This window comes from Siphateles boraxobius, unplaced genomic scaffold (genome assembly GCF_051911475.1).
Source record: "Siphateles boraxobius isolate OS27281-9 unplaced genomic scaffold, OSU_SipBor_1 35, whole genome shotgun sequence".
Taxonomy (NCBI): Eukaryota; Metazoa; Chordata; class Actinopteri; order Cypriniformes; family Leuciscidae; genus Siphateles; species Siphateles boraxobius.
The window spans coordinates 2152968-2177500 of NW_027508975.1; the positions used below are offsets into that span (position 1 = coordinate 2152968).

General features: G+C 35.5%; 3 protein-coding genes across 6 annotated transcripts in view; 1 reads left to right on the forward strand and 2 right to left on the reverse strand.

Annotated features, from left to right (window-relative positions):
* Positions 1 to 1922: 1922 nt before the first annotated feature.
* On the reverse strand, positions 1923 to 14391 carry LOC143702254 (sialin). Of its 2 annotated transcripts, XM_077195837.1 has the most exons (11): positions 14164 to 14391; positions 12184 to 12348; positions 11234 to 11451; positions 8496 to 8729; positions 7283 to 7457; positions 6554 to 6672; positions 6204 to 6365; positions 5995 to 6127; positions 4705 to 4852; positions 4400 to 4490; positions 1923 to 4316 (listed from the first exon to the last, which is right to left on the reverse strand). In XM_077195837.1, exons 2-11 carry the CDS (start codon positions 12278 to 12280, stop codon positions 4170 to 4172), a joined length of 1524 nt encoding a protein of 507 aa, XP_077051952.1. In that variant the 5' UTR covers positions 12281 to 12348; positions 14164 to 14391; the 3' UTR covers positions 1923 to 4169. The 2 variants fall into 2 exon arrangements, with proteins under 2 accessions (XP_077051952.1, XP_077051953.1); XM_077195838.1 differs by lacking the exon at positions 14164 to 14391 and having other exon boundaries at positions 2810 to 4316; positions 12184 to 12350.
* ppt1 (palmitoyl-protein thioesterase 1 (ceroid-lipofuscinosis, neuronal 1, infantile)) overlaps positions 14392 to 24533 on the forward strand; it is a 356601-nt gene continuing 346459 nt past the window's right edge. Inside the window, exons 1-10 of one of the 3 annotated variants that reach the window (XR_013190413.1) lie at positions 14392 to 14576; positions 14788 to 14916; positions 15599 to 15708; positions 15800 to 15927; positions 16011 to 16081; positions 16484 to 16586; positions 16996 to 17086; positions 17168 to 17266; positions 17344 to 17415; positions 18148 to 18367. Coding sequence is in view for 2 of the 3 variants with exons in the window: in XM_077195847.1 (XP_077051962.1) it covers positions 14802 to 14916; positions 15599 to 15708; positions 15800 to 15927; positions 16011 to 16081; positions 16484 to 16586; positions 16996 to 17086; positions 17168 to 17266; positions 17344 to 17415; positions 18148 to 18270 (912 nt within the window). In the remaining variant the exon portion in view is untranslated. Of the gene's footprint in view, positions 14577 to 14787; positions 14917 to 15598; positions 15709 to 15799; positions 15928 to 16010; positions 16082 to 16483; positions 16587 to 16995; positions 17087 to 17167; positions 17267 to 17343; positions 17416 to 18147; positions 18516 to 24533 lie in introns of those variants that run through there. The other 2 variants (XM_077195847.1, XM_077195848.1) reach the window with 2 other exon arrangements.
* Positions 18919 to 24533, reverse strand: part of cap1 (CAP, adenylate cyclase-associated protein 1 (yeast)) — a 12964-nt gene continuing 7349 nt past the window's right edge. The window contains exons 7-13 of the mRNA XM_077195843.1: positions 24450 to 24533; positions 24215 to 24374; positions 22732 to 22904; positions 22418 to 22541; positions 21912 to 21994; positions 21104 to 21247; positions 18919 to 20078 (exon numbers count right to left, since the gene is read on the reverse strand). The exon at positions 24450 to 24533 is cut by the window's right edge and continues 22 nt beyond it. Of these exons, the coding sequence (XP_077051958.1) occupies positions 19995 to 20078; positions 21104 to 21247; positions 21912 to 21994; positions 22418 to 22541; positions 22732 to 22904; positions 24215 to 24374; positions 24450 to 24533 (852 nt within the window). The 3' untranslated portion in view covers positions 18919 to 19994. The remainder of the gene's footprint in view (positions 20079 to 21103; positions 21248 to 21911; positions 21995 to 22417; positions 22542 to 22731; positions 22905 to 24214; positions 24375 to 24449) is intronic.

The window sequence follows — 24533 nt, forward strand, 5'->3', positions numbered from 1 at the left end:
TTGTCTTTTTGTTTATAGGGACGACTCTTGGTCTAGTCCGACCTGTTTGCCTGGTTCATGTAGCAGCACAATGCTAACAGGCTTAATAGCTATTTATCCAGATAAATTGCCATTTGGTTTTTATCTCAGGCAGACAGGCACTCCACAAGTGTGGGGGAGGGCAGGGAATGTGTGCCATGAATCAACGTCAGAGTCTGGCATGAGATCAGTGTTGAGTCATGCAATACAGAGGGAAAGGACTCTCTCTCTCTCTCTCTCTCTCTCTCTCTCTCTCTCTCTCTCAAGGCTCAAACACAGAAGTCTCAGTGCAAGATAGCTTTATATTATGGCTTACTTTTTAAGTATTGCAGCAATGCTTATGAGTTTTACCTCATAAATCGGTTTGGATTAAAGTTTCTGCTAAATTAATGAATGCAAATGTAATGTAAATTGTAATTTTTTGCTATACATGCATCTATTTCTATGCATGCATCTATTTTAAAGTCTGCATGAAATGGAAGTTTCTCTATATTTGTGACATATATTCGAATGAAAAAGTTTCAAGAACAAAACTTTTTTATTTTGTTTGGCAAATTTTTCATCCATGGGCTCACCTCATACTCTCTCAAATTTTTTTATAAAGGTAAACTCACTGCTTAAGTCTTTTAGTTTAAATATAGGAATGAAAACATGTGATAGATTCCTGAAATAATATGAAGGATTCCTTTATAATAACTGTTGTTTTCTCTTATACATTGCGTTTTTTTCTAATTATCTATCCAGTTAGTTTTGTTTCCTTACAAACATTTATGGTACTTAACCTTTTATCTTTTTCTTTATGTCTTTTTATTTATCCTCTTTATATGTACATAAATGATTATCCTTAATATTTATCTGTCTTCACATAGATTTTTTTTTTTACCTTAATGTACTCCTGAAGGTGTTTGTATAATTGCATCATCTGTTTCTTGAATAAAAAATAAAGAAAAGCTTTAAAAATGTAGGACGGGAGTTGATTTTGTCTATGAGGAATTGATTGGATGGTTGTGGTTTGCTATTGGTCGATCTCATGTGAGTGACAGGTTGCTCCGCCCACCCACCAGTAAAGACATCATCAGAGAAGAAATGTTGCTGCAAGAGGGAGAGGAAGTTATTTATTTTGATTAAAGTTTATGAGGCACATTAAAATATTCATGTGCAAGGATAAATAATTTATAATAAATACCGCAAATTTCATACAAAAAAGGGTCAATATTGATGTGGTGACTAAGCAATTCACTAGATGGCCGTTCTAGCTTTAAATCAGATGTGAAATACAATATTTTACTCTAGTTCTAAAGATAAAAGTCCAGTAAAACAACATTTCTTTTAAAACATTCAAACATAACATACAAAAAGGCATAAAAATAGCCTTCAAATGTCCAATATAGATAGGCCAATCTTTTTGTAACAAAGAAAAAAATAAAGCTTTAACCTAAATAGTAGAAATCCTCCACCTCCCCCTCAAGGCAACAAACTTACACTTGCAAATCCCCCATGCATTTTTAAGGTGTAATGCAAATGGTTTGGGGGTCAGGGAACAAACATCTGCATGTGTGAGAACCCCATGCATCTGTCTCAGACATTTGGTGAGAATGCAAATGTCTATGAATGAAAGGAAGTCACTTCACAACTGCTAAAAATAAGTTACATATACTAAATAATATACAATTTGACTCATAAAAAAAAACGAGTTCATTTAAAGGCTAAATAAGCCTAATATGTTTCCTCGATAAGGTCTTTCAGGCAGAAAAGAAAATATGACTCATCTAGGCTAATATACAAATATAACAGGGTATGTTATGGAAAGTTCAAGTTCATAGATCAAATACTTTGCTCCCTTGAACAGCTAGTAAAACTGTAACACAAGAAAGGTTATTTTACGACACTCCCAAGCTTAGTTCTGTCCATCAGATCATTTATTTACACACAACATTTAAGATATAAGGAATAAGTGCTTTTACAATAGGTACAATTAAAAATATTAGACTAAAATAGTCAGGATATTCCGCTGTCTTGTTGATAAAATCGATATATCACATCAAAATTCGCACTATATCAATGAAACGAAGAGTTAAAACATCCAGTCAGGCTAAATTAAATTCTTCGCGTTTACATCAGGGTCAAGCATGTAAATAAGCAATCACGTGATATCTTGCCGCATTCAGCAAAGTACATCCGGGTCGTTTTCTCAACAGTGCTGATGTAACGTAAATACCGGAGACAGTGTTATTGGGCATATATCTGGAATTGTTACCCATCAACCGTTTTAGTTATAGGCCTGCACATTTTAAATACATATATCATTTAAACATTCAGTACTATCTAATGTAAAATTTGCGACATTCTTACAATCTAGCCATTTATCACCGATGTGATGCGCCACCTGCTGGCCGTCGCCGCACAGCGCCACTTAAAGGGATAGTTCACCCAAATAATTAAAAGTTGTTCCAGCCTGAATGAGTTTCTTTCTTCTGTTGAACCAAAAAGATTATATTTTAAAGAATGTTGGTAACAAGACAGACTTTTGTGTTCAAAAAAATAAAGAAACTCATACGGGTGAGCAAATGATAATTTGAGCAAATGATAATTTTGGGTAAACTATCCCTTTAATTAGAGTGTGGTTGGCTCTATTGGCTCATATATCTTTAATCATATATCACTGTAGCAATTAAAATTATGCAAGGTTACTCTGTAATCGCACATAGGAATGCAAATGTTTGATTAGTGATTGTTCACTTGCAGATAACAAACAAGTGCTGACAAAGCATAAGGAAAATGACTATAAATCTGCACTGTAAACATTACATTGCATTTATTGTACATAAATATGTATGATTTATAATTAAAAAAATAACAATAAAATACTTGGAAATTTTAAGCATTGATATATTCATGTCGTTGCCATTGTGACTCAAACAGAGACACATTGAGTGCTTAAAATAGACATTAAGTGAAACTTAATCACTTAACTGATTAAACATTTAAACTTTTGCAAAGGCAAGTTTCAAACAATAATGAAACAATAATTTCCGTCTGGACTATTCCAGTAAATATGAACAGTATCTGACAGTAAAACGGAAAGACCATGGTTTTCATGAAAATGTTAGATGGCAGCCAGAGCTAAACTGACACAATTAGTAGAGTCCAGTTACTTCATTAGCAAGATTAAAACGGTCTGAAAAGCACTGGTACCAAAAAGAGTCAAGTATTTTCATTATTGATGCATTAAAGTGCTTATTAATAAGTATTTTCAAATGCAATAAAATATGTTTGAATCCTCTTAATTTGTTCCTTTTCACCAATGTAACACATATTACACTTATTTATAAGATAGCAAAAGTAATAGAATTATGAAACGGAATTATTCCATTCAATTCCATCCTTTCATCATGATTAACTCAACAAGTAAAATATCGCCAGAATAATAAACAGCACTTGTTGTTAAGGCACTTCCGATTTTCCCTTAAATACCCTGAGTGAAATATAATTATTATCAGAGTCAAAAGTTTGGACAGACATTTTTTTATACCATTTCCGTTTTTTATAAATAATAGTATTCAAAGTATGGAAATTGTGTAGTGACCTAAAAAAATACTATCCGTTTCATTTAAAAGAATTGGTAGTCGTAGGCACATTTTATATTTGTCTAAGCATTTAAAGTAACAATTTTTGGTTACTTTATTTTAAAGTGTCTTTGTTACACTGTAATTATACATTTAAGTACTGAGTAATATTAAGTAACAACATGTACTTACTATATAGGGTTTGGTATGATTTAGAGTTATTTGCATGTAATTAACTAGAATTTATAGTTATTACAATAGTAACTGCATGTCATATATATATGATCTAAAAAAAATATTGGTAACACTTTATTTTACAGTGTCATTGTTATCTCTCTCTCTCTCTCTCTCTCTCTCTCTCTATATATATATATATATATATATATATATATAGAGAGAGAGAGAGAGAGAGAGATAACAATGACACTGTAAAATAATGTGTTACCAATATTTTTTTTTAGATCATGAAAAACAAAGTGAAGTGTGTCCAAACTTTTGTGTATGTCCAAACCATATGTGTTGAATATAGGATAAAACTTAAATAAGTCAGTCCTAATATCCCTCTGTATTGGTCGACTGGAATGTTTAAGTATGTGTATCTGTGTCTGATTCCTCATCTGTCCTTGCCCAGCTCTGAATCTTTCCAGTGCCAAAGATGACGTAAAAGATAGCTCCGAAGGCGTTCACTCCAGCTGACAACCAGAACACATGCCTCCATCCTGTAACTGAGTGCTGTTCGGAGCAAAGAATATATCAAAAAACATATCAAAATGACTTCAAACTGCAGATTTATAATGTATAAAAAGACAGCTTACATCTTTGGTCAAGTAACCCACTACAACTGGTGCAAGAACACCAGGGATTGTCCCAAAAGTGTTTGTGATTCCTAGAAGCATTCCCGCGTACCTGAGAAAATATGGATATATAACTGGTGCAACAAAAGTGGAAGATGTACTTAATTGATAGACTGTCTGATGCATGTTAGATTTAGCATTGCATAACAAATCATTTTTAACCACAGATTTGATTTTAATCTTTTTCTTCAAAATTCTTCAAAAACCAATAGGAAATTCCAGACTCATAGCCTACAAATCTACGTTACGTAATCTAGTTTTTGTACCGTGGAGCAATATCAATCTGGTTAAGGAAGACCCCAGCGGCACTGAAACCCCCAAACGCACTGGACAAAGTCAGAAAGGTCACGGCCATCAAACCGCTACAGCCCGAGAAGCCCACCGCCAGCAGGAAAACAGCGGGAAGAAACAGACCTATGGGACAAAAGACACATAAATATCAATAAAATTGCCTATAAGCTGCATCACAATTGAACTGTCAGTAACGTATGTATCTGTCCCCCACTTACACTTGGTCACCATAAATATTCATTAAAAAGTGTGACAAAAAATGTCCCAAATTGTCCGTCCACAGAATTGTGACTATTTATCTCACAATTTTTGGTCATTTTTTTTTTCAATTCCGAGTCTATGTCTCACAATTCTGAGAAATTAAGATATATAAACTCGCAATTTAAACAGAATTGTGGGATATAAACTTGGAATAGTTGGTTATAAAGTTATATATTCTGAGAAATAAAGTCATAATTGAGAGATAATGACATAATGAATTAATGAATAATGACAGAACTGTGATAAACTCGCAATTGCGAGAACAAAGGTCAGAATTGTGAGATAAAAAGACTCAAATACGTTCTTTAACTACAAGTTTACGTCTCACAATTTTTACTTTTTTCTTGCAATTTTAGGTTTATATCTCACAATTCTGAGAAATAAAGTCAGAACTGAGAAAAATAAAGAGAAACTGATTTTTTTTCCACAGAATTCTGAGATATAAACCTAAAATTACAAGGAAAAACTCAAAATTGTAAGACAATTCTGAGAAATAAAGTCAGAACTGAAAAACTTTGAGATTTTGTTTTCCTCAGAATTGTCATATAAACTCAAATTTGCATGTTATAAAGTCAGAATTGCGCGATATAAATCACAATTGTGAGAAAAAGTCAGAATTGTGACAAAAACAGTAAAAATTACCTTTTTTAATTGCGAGTTTATATATCTCACAATTCTGAATTTTTTACTCTGTGATAAATTGTGATATAAACTCGAAATTAGGAGGAAAAAAGTCAGAATCGCGAGTTATAACCTTGGAATTGCAAGAAATAAGGTCAGAATTGTGGGATAATAAAGTTGCAATTATCTTGGATCCCCACACACGAAAAACAAAGTATATCATGGCCACGAATTAACAATTCTTTCCCACGACTTCCTAATACGTGAGCATGTTTTACTAAATATATTTACTAAAACGAGAGAACGAATTCTTAACTCGTGGCCACAATATACATTTCTGTGCACGGCTCCGTAATTCCGTGGCTTCCATTCAAATCACATACCAATGAAAGTGAATATTTTGCGTATGGCGGTGACACTCAGGAGCTCTCTCTCCAGCAGATCGTCTGCCAGCACACCTGAGCCCACTGAGAACAGCCAGCCAAACAGATATGGCAGGGCAGAGAGGAACGAGTTCTGAGTGATGACAAGATAGAGTGAGACACAGAATAGAAACCAGACTGGTTCAATGGAAACATACCGATTGCCTCACCTGTTGCAAATCAAAGTGGAGCACAGTGTCCATGTAGGTAGGAAGTGAGGTGAGGAGAGTGTAATAAGACCAGTTGGAGCACATCTGTGAGATGATTATGGCCCAGAGAGGCACAGAGAACAGCATAGATACTACAGGCACTGACCAACCATGAGGAGTCCCCTAAAAACAGAGAAATCATCATAAATGCCTGTAGATCTAAACCACAGATTAATTATGATGTTGGAAATGTATGTTATTTGATGATTAGTTCTAAGCACAATAACAAATTTACATATCATCATGCTAGATTTTATTTTTTACTATGACTGACTAACCAAACTGTATGCATTATCAAAAGTAGATCATACCTGTGAACCGATTGAGGTAATTATGTAATCTTTCTCTCTGTCACTAATTCTTGGGTGAGTTCGGGGTTCATCCGTTACGAAGAGAAACCAAATCAGTGCCCAAAGACACCCTGCACCCCCTGGTGGTATAAACACTTTAATACATATATGTTTGGAAACAAAAAATACAAGATATCATTTTATATTACATTAAGCATGATATCGCAAGACAAGAGAAAGCAACTAGATGCTGTTCAAAAGTTTGGGGTTGGTAAGATTTTTTAAAAATGTTTTTGAAAAAGTATCTTCAGCTCACCGAGGCTGCATTTATTTGATCAAAAATACAGTAAAAACACTAATATTGTAAAATATTATTACAATTTAAAAGAAGTTTTCTAATTTAATTAATTTTAACGCAATTTATTCCTGTGATCAAAGCTGAATTTTTCAGCATCATTACTCCAGTCTCCAGTGTCACGTGACCCTTCAGAAATCTTTCTAAAATGATGATTTGATGCTCAAGAAATATTTATGATTATTAACATTGAAAACATTGATATTTTTGCAAAAACCCCAATAAACCCCCCTCATAATTCTTAAATGAATAGAAAATTCAAAAGCACAGCATTTATTTGAAATATAAATCTTTTGTAACATAATAAATGTCTTTGTCAATTTAACGCACCCTTGTATTAATTTTTATTTCTATTTCTTTAAATCTTATTGATTCAAAACTTTTGTATCCCTCACCACAGGAGTAGAAGACTGCTGGCCATCCCAGACTATGGCAGATGAGGCCAGTGAGAGGAAGAGCCACGAAGGCACCGAAGCTCGATCCTGCGCCGGAGAACGTCACGAGACGAGCTCTCTCTAACGGAGGAGCCCAGCGGGACCACATCGCCATCATAGCAGGAAACGTCACACCCTACACACACCACACACACATACACATACATATTTTACACACTCTCCATTTGAATCATGGGTAACACTTTACAATACGGTTCATTAGTTAACATGAACTAAGAATGAACAATACTTCTACAGCATTTATTAATCTTAATTCCAACATTTACCAATACATTATTAAAATCAAAGGTTGTAATTGTTAACACTAGTTAAAGGGATAGTTCAAATTAAAATTCTGTCAGTAATTACTCTCCCTCATGTTGTTCAACCCCATAAGACTTTCGTTCATGCTCAGAACACAAATTAAGATATTTTTGATTAAATCTTTTTAAAAATAAGTTTCTCAAGCGACGAGAATACTTTTTGTGCGCAAACCCCCCCCCCCAAAATAACGCCTTTATTCAACTATTAATTTCCTTCTCGAGTGAGTTCACGTAGTGTAATAGCGTAGTGTTTCTGTGTTGTACGTCACACGCATCACACACATGACCAGCGCCGGCCAATAGTGAACCTACGTGTGACGTACAACACAGAAACACTACACTATCACACTACGTGAACTCACTTGAGGCTCACAGAGAAGAAAACAAATTATTTTTGTTTTTTTTGCGCACAAAAAGTATTCTCGTCGCTTGATAAACGTAAGATTGAGCCACTGTAGTCACTTTTTTAACGATGTCTTTAATAACTTTTCGGGGAACAAGTTTCAATCCCTTAGAAGCCTATGGACTAGTATGGAGGAGTGATCCAGCTCTCAGATTTCATCAAAAATATCTTAATTTGTGTTCCGAAGATGAACGAAGGTCTTACGGGGTTGAACAACATGAGGGAGAGTAAATACTGACAGAATTTTCATTTTTGGGTGAACTATCCCTTTAATGCACTCCGAACTAACATGACCAGACAATGAACAGCTGTATTTTTATTAACTAATACAGTAACACATGTACTGATCATTGTTAGTTCATGTTAGTTAATCCATTAATGAACCTTATTGTATAGTGTTAACAAAGTATGAGTGCAGAGGATTTCTGGTCACTAAAATGTCCCTAACCTCCCCGAATCCCTCGAGCGCACGCAAGGCGAACAGCCACCTGGCCCCGAGCTGAGCTGACAGTGGAGTCAGGAGAGTGAGGACGGCCGTCCCAAGAACACCACCACCGAGGAAGAGGCTTCCTCCGAAACGACCTGACAGGTATCCTCCCGGGACCTGAGTAAACAGGTATCCAAAGAAGAACGCACCGAGCAGCATCCCCTGAGTTTCGGGACTCCATGGGTATGTTGGAATCTTGGGAAAGAGAGAGAAATATGATAAGAACTCAAAATTCTTATATACACTACAGGTCAAAAGTTTGGGGTGAGTAAGATTTTTGTTGTTGTGGTTATTAAAAGACATTAAAGGTGCAATGTGTCATATTTCTGAGGATCTTGCATACAGAAATGCAATTTAAGATCCATAACTATGTTTTCAGTGGTGTATAAAGACCTTGCATAATGAACCGTTATGGTTTTATTACCTTAGAATGAGACATTTCTATCTCCATAACCGCGGTCTCCCCTTCTATGGAGGTCGACATATTGTCTCGTCATGTTTCTAGCGTAGCCGACAGCGAACACACACTACAGAGCGAGTTTCCTTACTACCTTAAAAAATAAGTTTTCAGTGGTGTATAAAGACCTTACTTAATGAACCGTTATATTTGTATTACCTTAGAATGAGCAGTTTCTGTCTACACACACCACGGGTTCCCGATCATTGAAATTAGTGATGGGTCGTTTGCGAATGAGCCGGCTCTTTTAGGTGAACGACGGGAGCCGGCTCGCATATATGAAGAGCCGACTCTATTTAAAAAAATATAGCCTATAGAAGTTAAATCATTATGTATACACGAGATGTCAACCAATTATACGGCATGAGGGACTGGCCGAGCCATCACACACACACACACACACACACACACACATTACTGAGAGAAGAAACCGCATCAGCCCCTCGAAAGTAAGGCAGCTTGCATTTTTGAATGCAAATCTCTCATAAAATAAAAATATGCTCAGCATTTTGTGTGTGTGTTCATGCTAGTTATACAAAACATAACTAGTGAGATAGTTCATGCTGGTTATAACATGCCAATAAAGAACAGAGAAAAAGAGGGACCAGTTTAATCCTTTCAGTTATTTATTTTTCTTTAATATGGGTTTTATTATGTAGTTCGGATTCAGATTGTATTTCTTTTGACTGTTGTTTCTATACATTAAAAAGTTGTAATTTAAATGCAAATGTTTAATAGTATTCTTTTTTCATAACAAATCAATGCATTTTTAAAGAAATTGTGAGACATTGCGAGTATGATTTCATTTAATAATTTAATTAGAATTGTCAAACACCATATCATAGTCAAAACATATTTGTGAGCCAAAATAGCGGCTCTTTTCAGTGAGCGGAGTCAAACGAGCCGGAATGCCCATCACTAATTGAAATGCGCCGACATGTTTCTACAGGAGCCCTAAACGGACAAACGCGTTTCGTTACTATGTTGCTCTTCGTGCAAGGAAACAAGCTTAGTTCAGCGAATAAAACACTGACAAAATAATGAACAAGTAACAATAATATTCGCAATAACATATAGTTTTACTGAATAATTAAGTAAACATAATTTCTTAATTTATCCTTGTAAAGAAACCTCATTGCTGAACTGCAGACGATGGCATATTTTCCTGTCAGCCACCGTTAACTTTTGTTGGCTGCAATTCGTAACCTCACCACAAGATGCCGCTATAAATCACACACTGCACCTTTAAAAGGATAGTTCACCCAAAATGACTCACCCTCAAGTTGTTCCAAACCTGTATGAGTTTCTTTCTTCTGTTGAACACGAAAGAAGATATTTTAAAGAATGTTGGTAATCAAACAGTTGACGGCAGCCATTGACTTCCATTGTATTTTTTGATCACCAACATTCTTAAAAATATCTTCTTTTGTGTTCAACAGAAGAAAGAAACTCATACAGGTTTGGAACAACTAAGTGATGTCCACAAATCCTTCCCTCACGGGTCAAAATGACCCGAAGCCCTAATGTTATCCTTTTTTTTTTTGGTCCAGAAACCTTATTTCATTTCAGGTTGATAATATTAATTCTATTTTAAATGCAATTTTTGATGGGAGATTTTGTGTTCTTTTTCATTGTATTTACCTTTAAATAACTAGATTTTATCAATAAATAATAAATAAATAATAATTCAAGCCCATTCTTCACATTCTTTCAATGTAAATTCAAAATAACTCAAAATTTCATGTATAACCCTTTAAATTCAGCTCAAAATATCTTACATTGGGTGTCTTTGCGACATCTTGTTGAAAATAATAATAACATGAACACGATATTTCATGAGTCTTGCCACTAGATGGCCTTATAGCTATATCTGGAGCAAATGAGCTGTTCTGCTGGGTCCTAAAGTCAGTTAACTTCAGTATGCTTTCAGATACATATGTAGACATTATAAAATCATTGGTGAAGTTTTAACATTTTTAGTTTGAATTTTGGGCATTTTTAGGTTTTTCTATGAGCATTCCTCGCATTCCATTCATTCCTAAGTGGGTCAAAATGACCCGCGAGGGAAGGATTTGTTACTTTTTAAAATTTCAACCACAAAACTCCTAGAATCAAAATGGCCCGAGGGAAGGATCTCACCGCCCTCAAACTTTTGAACGGTGGTGTTTAAGAACAAATCCATTACATATGAGGAGACCTGCCAGGTTTAGAGCATGAAAAGCTGCGTGCAGTTTATTCTTACCCCTGGCTGTTCTGAGCTTTGGTTGTTGTTGTCAAGTGTATGGGAGGGTCCTGGACACTCGTTTGATACATTGCTATTGGATGACGACTGGTCATTGGTTCCATTTACCATAGCAACCATGGCAACACTGAGATTTACACGCAGACCATAAACCACAGCAAAGCCAAAGAACATCATAGCAGCCAGATTGCATCGTACTGAGCAGCATTTGGGAGGCACTGTCACACACACAAACACATTCTGAAATGTCATATAATTATATATTTAAAAAATATTTATAAAGATTATAGTCACTTAGTACACTACTTTTCACAAGTTTGGGGTCAGTTAGATTTTTTTTTCTTTTTTAAAGAAAAGAATTAGTGCTGTAAAATCTAACATAAAAGTTTGTGTCCATATGTGTGTGTGTTTATATATATATATATATATATATATAATTATAAACACAAATATAATATATATATAAATATAATAATATATAGGCTACACACACATATATTAAATAAACACAAACTTTTATGTTATATGCGGTCAATCGCGATTAATCGATTTGACAGCACTAAAAATACTTTTATTCAGCAAGGACGCATTAAATTGATCAAGAATAATAAAAGAATCCTGGAAATAAACACAGTGACCATAAAAACGTTTTTCAACATCGATAAAACAACGGAGAATGAAAATAGGAATAAATTGCATTTTAAAATAGATAAAATTGAAAACAGCTATTTTAAATTGTAATATTTCGCAATATTACTGTATTTTGGATCAAATAAATGCAGCCTCAGTGAAGAATAAGTGACTTCTTTGAAAAGCATTCAAAATCTTAGTGACCCCACACTTTTGAACATTAGTAATTGTGTGACAAGACCTATGAAGCTCATTAAAACACACCACAACTTTTCATGCAGATTTTAAACAAACTGCAAAAGATCAAATCGCAGACTAACCTGTGTTTTTTTCCACTTCTCTTTCTAAAAGTGGCGCAGTGTCACTGTCCTGGTCGTCTGCGCTCGAGTTAATGGAGTAGCCGTGGTTTAGCGCCATGATCGCAACGGTTAAGGTGGAAGTTTTGACCTGAACTTGAGCTAGTTGAAGTATGACATCCACAAATCCTGAAACAAAAACATGACATTTGGGTCATTCCGTGTCAACTCAACCAGAAGTAATACATAAATGAAGAAGAAAGAAAAATTATTAAATGTTCTGGATGTTTATTTACTGACTAATTCATTGTTATGTCGAGGGGGTCAAAATGACAATTTTCACCAGAGATTTGGAGCCAAATTACAGGCGGGTAAATATAACTTTAGCATCATTATTTTATTTTTACACAGAGATTGGTAGGTTTATTAGTTAAATCTGTTGACTTTAGCAAGCTCTGTTGCATTATATGCCCATGGTGAAAGTTCAGAAATGGGAAAAACCTCTTATTGTTTGTTGCCCCAAATTTACATGCCTGTAACTCAAGAAGTATTAAAGATATCATAATATCCTTTTAGATTCGGGTTCTTAACACACTTTTCTTTTGGCATCTTCATTTTAGAGACCCTAAATAGTTCAATCCCACAGATATGGAGATCATAAAATAAAGATGCTGCCATCTTTCTAAAGTCAGTTTATACCCAGTCAATATTCATTCATTGCACTTAATATTTTGGCTTTCATCACTATTTATGTTTGTCTTTCTTCAGAAAAAAAACTATTAAAATAAAAAATTTGAGCTGGGGAAGTTTCCGAAATTTGGTTGATTTGACATGACCCATTTCAGATAATGCAACTGATTTCATTTGTGGTGTCAAAATCCATGAGCCTTAACAATTTCATCATCATCAAACAACAATCGTGGGCTCAGTGCCTGTGTGTCTGATGCTGTATTTACTTTTCTGTTTACAATTCCATATATTTCTGTCTAATGCTCCACATTAGTGTTTGATATCATCAGTCCATTCACTGTGGGCTCTTCCTTTTCTGTTGGACCATCCATAATGGTCAATATACATTTTTTAATCTTCCTGTCATCATTCATTTTGCAAATGTGTCTGTCTCAGATTTCTTTGATTCTTTCAGACAGATTTTATGACAATGTTCTTCGTTCGTGACTTTTTGGGTTCATTCATTGATTCCTTTCATAAAATACTATTACATCTTTAGCATTGCTTTTTTTCTCTCCAGATCTGTTCTATAGTTTTTAATATTAGTTATTGCAATTCAGGTCATATGTTATATTGCACATACATCTCCACATTCCCCTTTCAATCTTTGTGATTTTCATGTCATTAAATACTATTGCCCAAATTAATCAGGAAGCTCTTCATTTAAAGGGCCTAATAGTATTTTAATAGTTTTTGGTTTAAAAAAAGAGAGAGAAATATATATAATACTAATAATGTAATATAAATTAATATAATATTTACTCAGATGTGGACTGCATCTATTGTGAAGCCCAAACCTTGTGTAGCAAATTGTGCAAGCAGTACAGAAACTGTAAAATATCATATCGTATAGGTTTAAACTCACATAATCTCTAGAACTTAAGCACATGACAGCATCTGAGCATAACATATGACCAGCACAAAGGTTAATAGAATAGATTAGCTGACATGTTGCGAATAAACATCAGCCACAACATCCAACATCTATGTCGATAGCATCAGTTGTACAGGTGGAATTATTTGCCTCCTCTTTACTTGACTCAGTATAAATATTAAAAAGTGAAGAAGAAAAAAACATCAGCGAAATGTAAAAACATATATGCTACAAATGATGATAATATGTGTGTATATATATATATATATATATATAGCCTATGTATATGTGTGTACTACACTCACGTACACACAAAGGGTTGTATATTAATTTATATATTACGTTATTTATACATAATACAAAGTATCCTATGATATAGAACACTTTTTATTTATACTTACCATTAGTGCTAACATGTTTCCCAAACAAATGTACGTTTCTGGACAAACGCTGGATGCCTTATAAAGAAGACGATTCGTTTAAGGCCCCTCCATAACCTTACAAACCGTTTAATTTTTTTCTATAAGTACTAAATGTTTAAAATAACATTAACATTAATGCTGACCGGTGTTGTTGCAGTTCGAGACAGTCAGATTTGTTTTTGTCTTACGTGTTGATCACGTGATCTCGCCACTTCCTGCTTTGGAAAAAATCATAATATAAACGCTCTGGATCGACTGACTGTGTTTGTTTCTATAGACAGCTTTTATGCTATAGTTGATAAGTTCTAATGTCTTTCTTAAACAGTATTAGTTGGAAGTGAGCGGTGTTTTCTTCTGTCATGTGATTGAGGAACAGAAAGTAATCACAGTAAGTAAGTACACAGCGGGTGATCATTTTTAAGTATTTATTAACGCAATTCATATAAGATACCCATTCCTAGCTAAGCAAAATCAAGCCTTCCGGTTGTATATTCGCACATATTAAAGAAACGAAACGATAAAGTGTTATTCACTTCCTTGTTTAGTGCTTTCCCTTCCTGTAAGCGTATTCTGTTAAAGAATATAAATGTGCTGAATCTTCAGACTGACATTGAAGAATGAGGTTCTCTATGGAGCTTCGCCTCGTCGCTGTTTCTGTGTGTGTGTTGCTGCTGTGCGGCTCATCGTGCGGATCTAATGCCTCTGTTCCTCTGGTCATATGGCATGGCATGGGTGAGACACTTTACATCACATCACATCACATCAATTAAACCTGCGGGTGAATAATAGGCCTGAGTCATTGAATAACGGGAATCATTTTGGTAATGTAGTGTCACTCCACAAAAAGGCCTTTGTGTACAGAGTGACTTAGCAACTAAAAACTTACACCAACTTTTTGAAATATGCAATTTATATATACATTTTAAAATAGAGTATATCATTTTTAGTGCTGTCAAATCGATTAATCGTATCTAATCTGAAAGGTAGTAAATATATAATATGTGTTAACAGTAATAACAGTTATCACAGTTTCCCCCTAAAATATTAAGCAGCACAACTTATTCAACATTGATAATAACGATGAATGTTTCTTGAGCAGCAAATCAGCATATTAGAATGATTTCTGAGGGTAATGATGCTGAAAATTCAGATTTGATGACAGGAATAAATTATATTCAAATATAGATATTCAAATAGAAAACGGCTATTTAAAATTGAAATAATATTTCAGGATATTACTATTTTTACTGTATTCTAATAAAGCCTTGGTGAGAATAAGATATTTGTTATTCTAATAAATACCTTTTAGGGTCATGATCTATGTAAAAGGCACTTTTTTTGTGTGAAATGACCTAAACACAAATTACCTACTGCATTTACTGCGATAATTGGTAATTATCACTGTGTTTTGCAGGAGACAGTTGTTGCAATCCACTGAGCATGGGTGCGATGAAGAAGATGGTGGAAGAGGAAGTCCCAGGAATTTATGTGCTTTCCCTGATGATTGGCAAGTCTGTTGTACAGGTAAAGCAGGTCGACACCCTCCATTCTTGTCAATGCCGTTGTTGTTGTTTTTTTGAATAAAAGTGTCTGATTTTGTTTCGTTGTTTCACAGGACACTGAAAATGGCTTCTTCATGGATGTCAATGAGCAGGTGTCTTTCGTTTGTGATCAGCTGTCCCAGGACCCTAAACTGAAGGGAGGCTACAATGCAATGGGCTTCTCCCAAGGGTCACAGTTTCTGTGAGTGGTTACTATACAAATCTATTCATGCAGAGGATTATCGGAAGTGTAATCGTGTCGTTTACCTCTCTGTCTTTCGTAAGGCGAGCAGTTGCTCAGCGCTGTCCTGATCCCCCGATGAAGAACCTGATCTCGGTCGGTGGGCAGCATCAAGGTAATGTGACAGATGTACTTTGCTCACGCTGTGGTGATTTACTTTCTAAAAAAAGAATTACTTCCTAAAAGTGGTTAGCAGTTTACAGGAACAATGTGGCATAACTACCTTGTTTTGATTATGTTGCTTCATGATATGCAACTGTTTTAAATAATGGAGTTGGAATAAAGTTACTTGAAATATAATTTTATAATATTTGCAGTCACAATCTATTGCAACATTTAAAATTACACACACTACTGTTTAGAATGTTAAAGTCTCCAACTACTGTTAAAAAAGAGCATAAAGTCTCTTATGCTCACCAGGACTGAATATAAAGTTCAAATGAGTCACACAGCTTTTTTTAATTTCCTGTTTTCGTCTGACACGTGGTTCTCTCTTCCTCTTTTCTGTTAATCACAGGAGTATTTGGTCTTCCTCATTGTCCTGGTGAAAGCTCTCATATCTGTGACTGGATTCGCAAGAAGCTGAACTCAGGAGCCTACACAGATGCGATTCAAAAACAGTGTGTGCTTGGTTATGGGCTTCTCAACAGACCATTTCATGCTACTCTAAACTGATCATTGTTTCCAAGTGTCTATTTACAAAAAGAGCAAATATGCCGCCTTGTTGACAGAGGCTATTTACATGAACTCCGCCCACCAATGTCAAAATTACAAAAGAAATATTTTTCAGCTTTTATGATTTCAATCAATATGATCATATATGTTGTTATTGCATACTGTTTTATAATATACTGCAATACACTGAGGTGCAAATATTATCTGCCACTATTTGCACTAAGTAAAAGATATAATCTAACTTAAGTGCAAACAAAATACATTTTGTTGCTATTTACACTTAGCGCTGCTGCCTTATGATTCATTTTTTATGTGATTGTCTAGTCAAGCATATTGATTGTGATTTTATGTTAGCTTGGTGCAGGCACAGTACTGGCACGATCCCCTCAATGATGACTTGTATAAAAAGTACAGTCTCTTCCTTGCTGACATCAATCAGGAGCGGGTAAGTCTGAGGACGAAGGAGAAATTACTATAAAATAGATTTATTTGTCTGTGTGGTGTGAATGATTGATATTTCTGTCAGGTGGTGAACGAGACCTACAAGAAGAATCTCATGTCTCTGAATAAGTTTGTCATGGTAAAGTTCCTGCAGGACACTATGGTTGATCCTGTGGATTCTGAGGTACATCAACAGTTTATTTTAAATCTCTATTTTATCAATGAATTAAAATCTCGTACTAACTGAATTTTCGTCATCAGTGGTTTGGGTTCTATAAAGCTGGTCAAGGTAAAGAGCTGGAAACGCTGCAAGAAAGTGCAATATATACAGAGGTAAACATGCTTGTCTTTTTCCTCTCGTTAATTATCTACATTTAATCCACATTTTTAATTTTATTTTTAAATACTTTATATCCTACATAATATTGCTATTTATTTATTCCTTTGATACTGTTACCACATCCCCAAATCATTAAACATAGTGATGTGAGAAACGAACTTTTGAAAACTTTGCTTCGCAAAATGAATCACTGTTTGTAAGCACTCAAAACGTCGCACGCTGGTGACGTCTGCTGGTCAAAACAGTGTAAATGCAAGACATGCATAAAAAACACCGTTTACAAATCAAATGCAAATTTATTATTGAAAGTGTGATCTATTAAATGCAATTAACAAGTCATCTAATGCAATTGAATACGAAGTGTCTGTATAATATGTGTTATTTTATTATTTTTTTATTATTTATATGTCTTGTTTTATGGAGAGCTTGATTAATCAGTCCAACAAGAGGCTAAAACGCTATTAAATAGTTTACAAATGTGCCAAAATGCCTATACATTTATAAAACATAAAACCCCCCACAGGGATAATCGCCCCGACTTGAAATCATAGGCGACTTTGCGCGCTACGAATCATTGTTTCGAAACAAATGATTCGTAAAGGTTTCGAAGCTTCATGAATCCAGTTTCGAAAGCACGGTGCACCAATTATTAACTGAACATTTTCCCTTATTAAGTGTATATATATATATATATGGATTTATCTACCGTTGTTTTGTATCGTCAGGATCGCCTGGGGTTGGCAGAGATGGATTCTGCAGGAAAGCTTGTGTTCCTCGCCTCTGATGGAGATCACCTACAGTTCACTCGAGAGTGGTTTAATGAGCAATTACTGCCCTACATACGCTAAACTAAACACAGTGACACGCTTTTATTCCTAATGAGACAGTTAATGCACTTTGTCCACTGTCAGTCTTACACTGTCTCATATACCGATACATTAACCTGTCTTGTTTTGTTGCGCTGATCTGATTTTTATTTCACTGCTTCAATAACAAATATTTTTTTTAAATGAAATATCGATTATTTTTTGCTTCTAATTGTGTAAATCTTTTCAGTTAATTTCTCACACAATAAAACATTGAATCTTACGAACCCAGTGGCCCATGTATTTATTTAATTCCATTACCAAGTATTTGGAAACTATGCATCAAACATGCTTTCAAAACAATTATTAGCTTGAGAAAAGTTTCTGATTGGATAAATCAGGACACGTGTTTAAGTACTTCGTTAGGTAAGAACATTTGCATTAGAAAACTATTTTGTTTACATTTTTGTAACATTATTTTTGATTAATTTAAAGCATCCTTGCTGAATATTACTTTATTAAACATACGCTCACTGGTCAGTAAGATTTTTTTAAACTACACCATAAATTGGTTGTTTCTTTGATGGTTGTTCAACACTATATCACCTTTCTGTTAACATTTTCAAATTGCCCTTTTGCCTCAAAAGTTATCTGCCTATTATATTCAATAAAGTACATCAAAGACGCAGAAAAAAGTGACGTTATTTATTGCAACAGTTTTAATGATGTTTGTTCTCCAGTACTATTTCTCAGAGCAAAAAGACAAAAGAAATTCCATACACATGACCTCAATATTATGGAAAGTAAAGATTAAGAGGTTTGAATTAAGGTCTAAACCAGATAAAGCATGTGATGAGAGCAGGAGGTGGGACACGATTCATGTAAAGCCAGTATCTGTACAGCAGATCGTCATCAGATATCAGACACGGACCGTGACATGAGCATCCAAACATTAGCCTGTGTGTCTTTTCTGCCTCCTCTCCAGTTTGTGCCAAAAACACTCAAGACATCAAAATGTTTTCCATCACAAACTATGGAATGTTCATTTATTTACATTACAGGGAATGTTGCATGTGCTCTGGAATACAAGATGAAATAAAGAGGGAAAAGAGAATTTCTAAAGCAACTATAGTTTTTCAATGACACGATTCAAATTATAACTGTGATTCTGCAAGTTGCTCAAGATGCCAATTCACCCTCTAAATAAGATTTGAAATAAAACCTTAATTCTAATTATCCCTTGGAATTTTTGCTTTGTTTTAAGAAATGTTACAGTAAATGTCTGTTGGTGGTCGGAAGAGGGACATTTGTGTGCTTCATATCTGAATTGCATGTTAAACAGAAAACGCGGTGACCCCCCCCCATACTCGCCCCCTGACCAGAGAATGCAAAATGGAAAAATCAAAAATACAAAACACAATTATGATAAAATAACTTGATTCCTCTTGTTGGCCATTCATGTGTTATTTTATATGGCTGCAAGACAAAAAGAAAACATAAAAACACCCCAACTGTTGGCAATCGATTTCAAGTGCTAATGTTTTAATCAATGGAATAGAGGAGAATGATGCCCTGCCATTGACTGAGCAAGTGTTTCTGGTAAGCAAGCAGTCATGTCACTAGCTGAAGGAAGATGTGATTGCCGCTGTGATTGGCTGATAGGAAAGTTGACCTGGTTGGCATTCCATTCTACTTTGTAGTTTAAGCTCATTGGTCAGTCAGGAAGGACACTGCAATGGGGGCGGTCTCTCGCACAGGTTGGTCCTTTATCCGGCAATCTCGGTTGCTGTGGTGACCAGCTTGCTGCCATCCCATATGGTTTTGAACTGTTCAGGGACTGGGATCTCAGTCTTGAAAGAAAATGGAGAAAACATTAAAAATGAGTGCCGTCAGTCGACTAATTAATCGCACATAACATTATATTTGTTAAATATATTTTTATATTGTAATAATTTCACATTTATTTCACTAAAGACCATTTATTTTCAATATTTTAAGTCAAGTGAACTGTGCCTGTAATATAGCAGTCGGGCTGGATCAGATTTTTACTTGGTTGTTTTTGATCCATGCAACATTGCAAACAGTGCTTTAATCAATTTCTGTACGTTTCTTACCCAAATATTAATGTTAGACATACCTAAAAATCTTAAAAGCAATCACATGTAAACTAACAACTGCACAGTAACAGTATAAATTAAATACAGATTAATCCTTATTAAAGCTACAAAAGTTATTCAGTCAAGTGAGTGATTTTCTCTTTTTCTTTTGTTCTTTGATTAACATCAATGACACAGACTGCCTCAGGTTTATTAGGCTGCAGTCACTTTAAGCCCTGACGCACAACGCGGATCTGATCTGATTTTGGTAACACTTTATTTTAATTACATAATTACACTGTAACAACGACACCTTAAAATAAAGTGTAACCTCGATTTTCTCCCCATCTTGATGTTCATCTGAGAATTTTTAACTAGTTTAAAGCTTGGTTTCGTTGCCTTATGACTGTGCTTATGAGGAATCTCTGCAAAAACGGGCATTTTGACATAACTGTGTTTTTGTCTGTTCAAGCGCGATAAAACGTGAAAGAACTCAAATCGGTACTGGCATGCTGACGGTGAGGTGGCTTTATGCGTGTGTGTCGGATGTGCGTTTCACAGAGAACCGTTTCACAAACAGCACATCTGTACAGAATTGCCTTACCGCGTTTGAATGGTTTAAAAGCACTTGAACGAATGAGAACATGTTCATATACCGTTACACTAGCCAAAGGATGTTTCAAACAAAAAACAAATCACAAAAATGAATGTGATGATTTGTACAGCTCTAGTGTCAGGAAATGTTTATAATTCATAAACAAATTCATATCCTCGCTTACATATTCTCCATCTTTGTTGGGCACCAGCACGTTCATCTCTGAGCTCTTAGCGCTGATGATTTCACATGCCAGAGAGTCTTTGCTCAGGTACACATGGCAGCCATCTGTCTTGTTGATGGAGATGGTTGGCACTTTACCCATAACCTGGAAATCAAGAGAAGAACAATGACTCAGAATAAAGAGCAGATGCAAAACAAAACAGGCAATGCTACTACATTCAATTACAAGATATGTAGATGTTTAAAAGGATAGTTCACCCAAAAATGAAAATTCTGTCAGTAATTACTCGCCCTCATGTTGAACTGACTCGGGGCCCACAGAGAAGGAAATTAATAGTTGAAATAAAGTTGTTATTTTTGTTTGTTTTTTGCAGACGAAAAAGTATTCTCGTCGCTTGATAAACGTAAGATTGAGCCACTGTAGTCACTTGGACTATTTTAACAATGTCTTTAATAACTTTTCGGAGAACAAGTTTTAATCCCATAGAAGCCTATGATCCAAGTGATCCAGCTCTCAGATTTAATCACAAATATCTTAATTCGTGATCCGAAGATGAACGAAAGTCTTGCGGGGTTGGAACAACATGGGGGAGAGTAAATACTGACAGAATTTTCATTTTTGGGTGAACTATCCCTTTAAGGGAATTACTTTTAAGACAATTTTAATTTTTCTTAGGGAACAGTTTTCAAGGGAGTTATTCTCTATATCGGTGTCACAGTTTCTGAACTCCCTGTAACACTTTAACAACACTGTGGATACTCTGTACATGTAAAGGGAGAGGAGAGTAATAAAGCACAAACATACACACCTGGATCTTAACATCCCTGCAGTTGATCACCTCAATAATACCCACAACATCGTCAAAGACGAGACCCATTTTCTTACAGTTATCTGCAGAGAAAACAACAAACTTGTCATTTCAAGTTGTCACTTGTATTTCATTTGTTTAACATTACTTACCACATTAACTAACAGTGAACAATACTTCAACAGCATTTATTAATCTTAAACTGAATATTTACTAATACAATTGTAAAATCAAACATAGTATGTGTTAACATTAGTTATGCACTGTGAACTAACATGAACAAACATTTTTAATAACTAAAAATCTGTCATCATTTAGGTTTGGTACAACTTGAGGGGGAGTAAATGATGACAATTTTCATTTTTGGGTGCACTATCCTTTAATGTTAGTTAATAAAAGTGTTTGTTCATGTTGATACATTATCTATTATGAACAAATGAGACCTCACTGTAAAATGGTACAGTACAATGTGAACAATGGAGGAACTGTTGGTAGTGCGTACAGACCTACAATAATGGAGTTGATCTTCCCCTTCACCTGTAAAGTGCTGTTGTTGCACTTAAAGGCATAAACCACCTGTTTCAGTTCGGTGTCACTGATCACAAGGCCTTGGGCACCTTCCTGGTTTTCCTATAAGAGAGGATACAGCGTCATGTCTTCACATATTTAGTTTATCTCAGCACTAACACATTACATATTTTTTTAGCATCTTTTTGTATAAACAGCTGAGTCTGAGATGGAAAATACCTTTCAAACTGGCATTTCCAAAAATAGTCTCAGCTGCATACACAGACTATAACAGGCATACTGACTCACTCACCACTTTCCATTTCTTGCCGTCGAGCTCCAGCACTGGGGGAAGAGTGCGGGCCGGGCTGGCAGCTGCCGTGGGCCGAGACGCGACGGGTTTGGGTCCAGTCGGCAAAGGACCCGTTTGGGCTTTGAGCGCAGGATTCTTGTGGGTCTTCTTGTCATCAGACACATGCTTCAGTCCTTACAGGGAGTTAAAAAACATATGGATATTAAAGACAAGTCTTCAATAAATTCCACACCCTGAATTGTTGTTTTATTTTGCATTATTATTATTATGATTTTTGGTTTTCAATCTTTTTTTTTCTTCCCCCTCTTAATTCAGCCATGTTCATAGACAAACAAGGGACATTTGTGTTTTCACTGATCATTCATAAACCGTTGACAATTTTTTTTAGTACAATGATTGTATGGGCAGGGATGGGAACAGTATATCGTATACTAGAAACTAGACTATAGGTTTTCCGCACTTCGCGGAAACAAGAGCACAATTGCGTACAGAAAGGCCTTAACTGCTAGATCTGCTTATTTTTCGACCCTGTAAAAAGAAAACAAATACAACCCTAGGTACATATTTGACAGTGTGGCTAAATAAACAAGAAATAAAGCTTCAACTCCAGACGTTTCCAAGCAGCACAGCAGTAATGACTTTATTAACTTCTTTACTTGCAAGATTGATCATTTTACAGTATCGCACCAGACAGTGCACTGCAGTGTCCATGAGGAAAAATTCTATTCATTCGTTACTATAGGGGAGGAAGAATTGTCTAAACTCTTTAAATCTAAATCAAAAACATGCATTTTAGACCCTTTACCAACTAAACTACTGAAAGAGATTCTTCAAGAGGTCATTGATCCTCTTCTTAAAATCATTAATTTATCTTTGTCATTAGGATTGGAATTTCTGACTTGGATGACTAGTAATTTCCTACTTAATTCTGAAAAACAGATTCTAATTATTGGACAAAACCTTTGCACATAGTAACCAAGAATACTCTCTAACACTTGATGGATGTTCTGTAAAGTCTTCGTCGTGAGTAAGGAACCTAGTTGTGCTTTTTGATACCAATCTTTCATTTGAAAGCCATGTTTCTATATCTAAATTAGAACAGTTGATAGACCCCATAGTATTTTTTTTTCGGTCAAGTGTCAAATTATCATTGTCACTTCATGGCAAAAAGGTTGCCGACCCCTGCCCTAGAGCCTCATGGACTTGAACAAATGAGGGCCACAGGACCGTATCGTTTGGAACAAGCCCTAACTTTGCCCTTTTTGCTGTGAAGGCTGCAATGACCTTTACACATACACTGATGCTCCCATTACAGTGCATCAAGTGGAACAATCTGCATCATTTCCAATCAATCAAAAGGACGGTTTAATGTTTTAGCGATGATCCTTCCATCATTTAAACTGCAATAAATGTGCCACTGAATGTTTTGTGGCTCTACTGGAGCCACTTTAGTACCACATCAAGTCAGGGATCCGTGTAATACCTTTAGTAATATCAGCTCCCTTGTTGAGAGAGGCGAAGAGAGCATTGCGAGAGACTGCTCCAGAGTCTCCACCTGAAGACTTTTCCCCGAAGTCCATGGGGGGTGGAGGGCCGGGGGGAGGCGGAGCCGGAGCGCCACCAGAGGCCGAAGCGACGGGACCCTGTCAAAGAAAAACAATGAAACTTTATATTCTGAACCACGTGGGACAAACTAAACACACGAGAATGAGACTCACAGTCTTGCTCCAGCTCAACCCAGTGGTGTGATGCTGCTTGATGTAGGCCTGCAGCTCGGTCCAAATGGACACATAGGCTTTGAC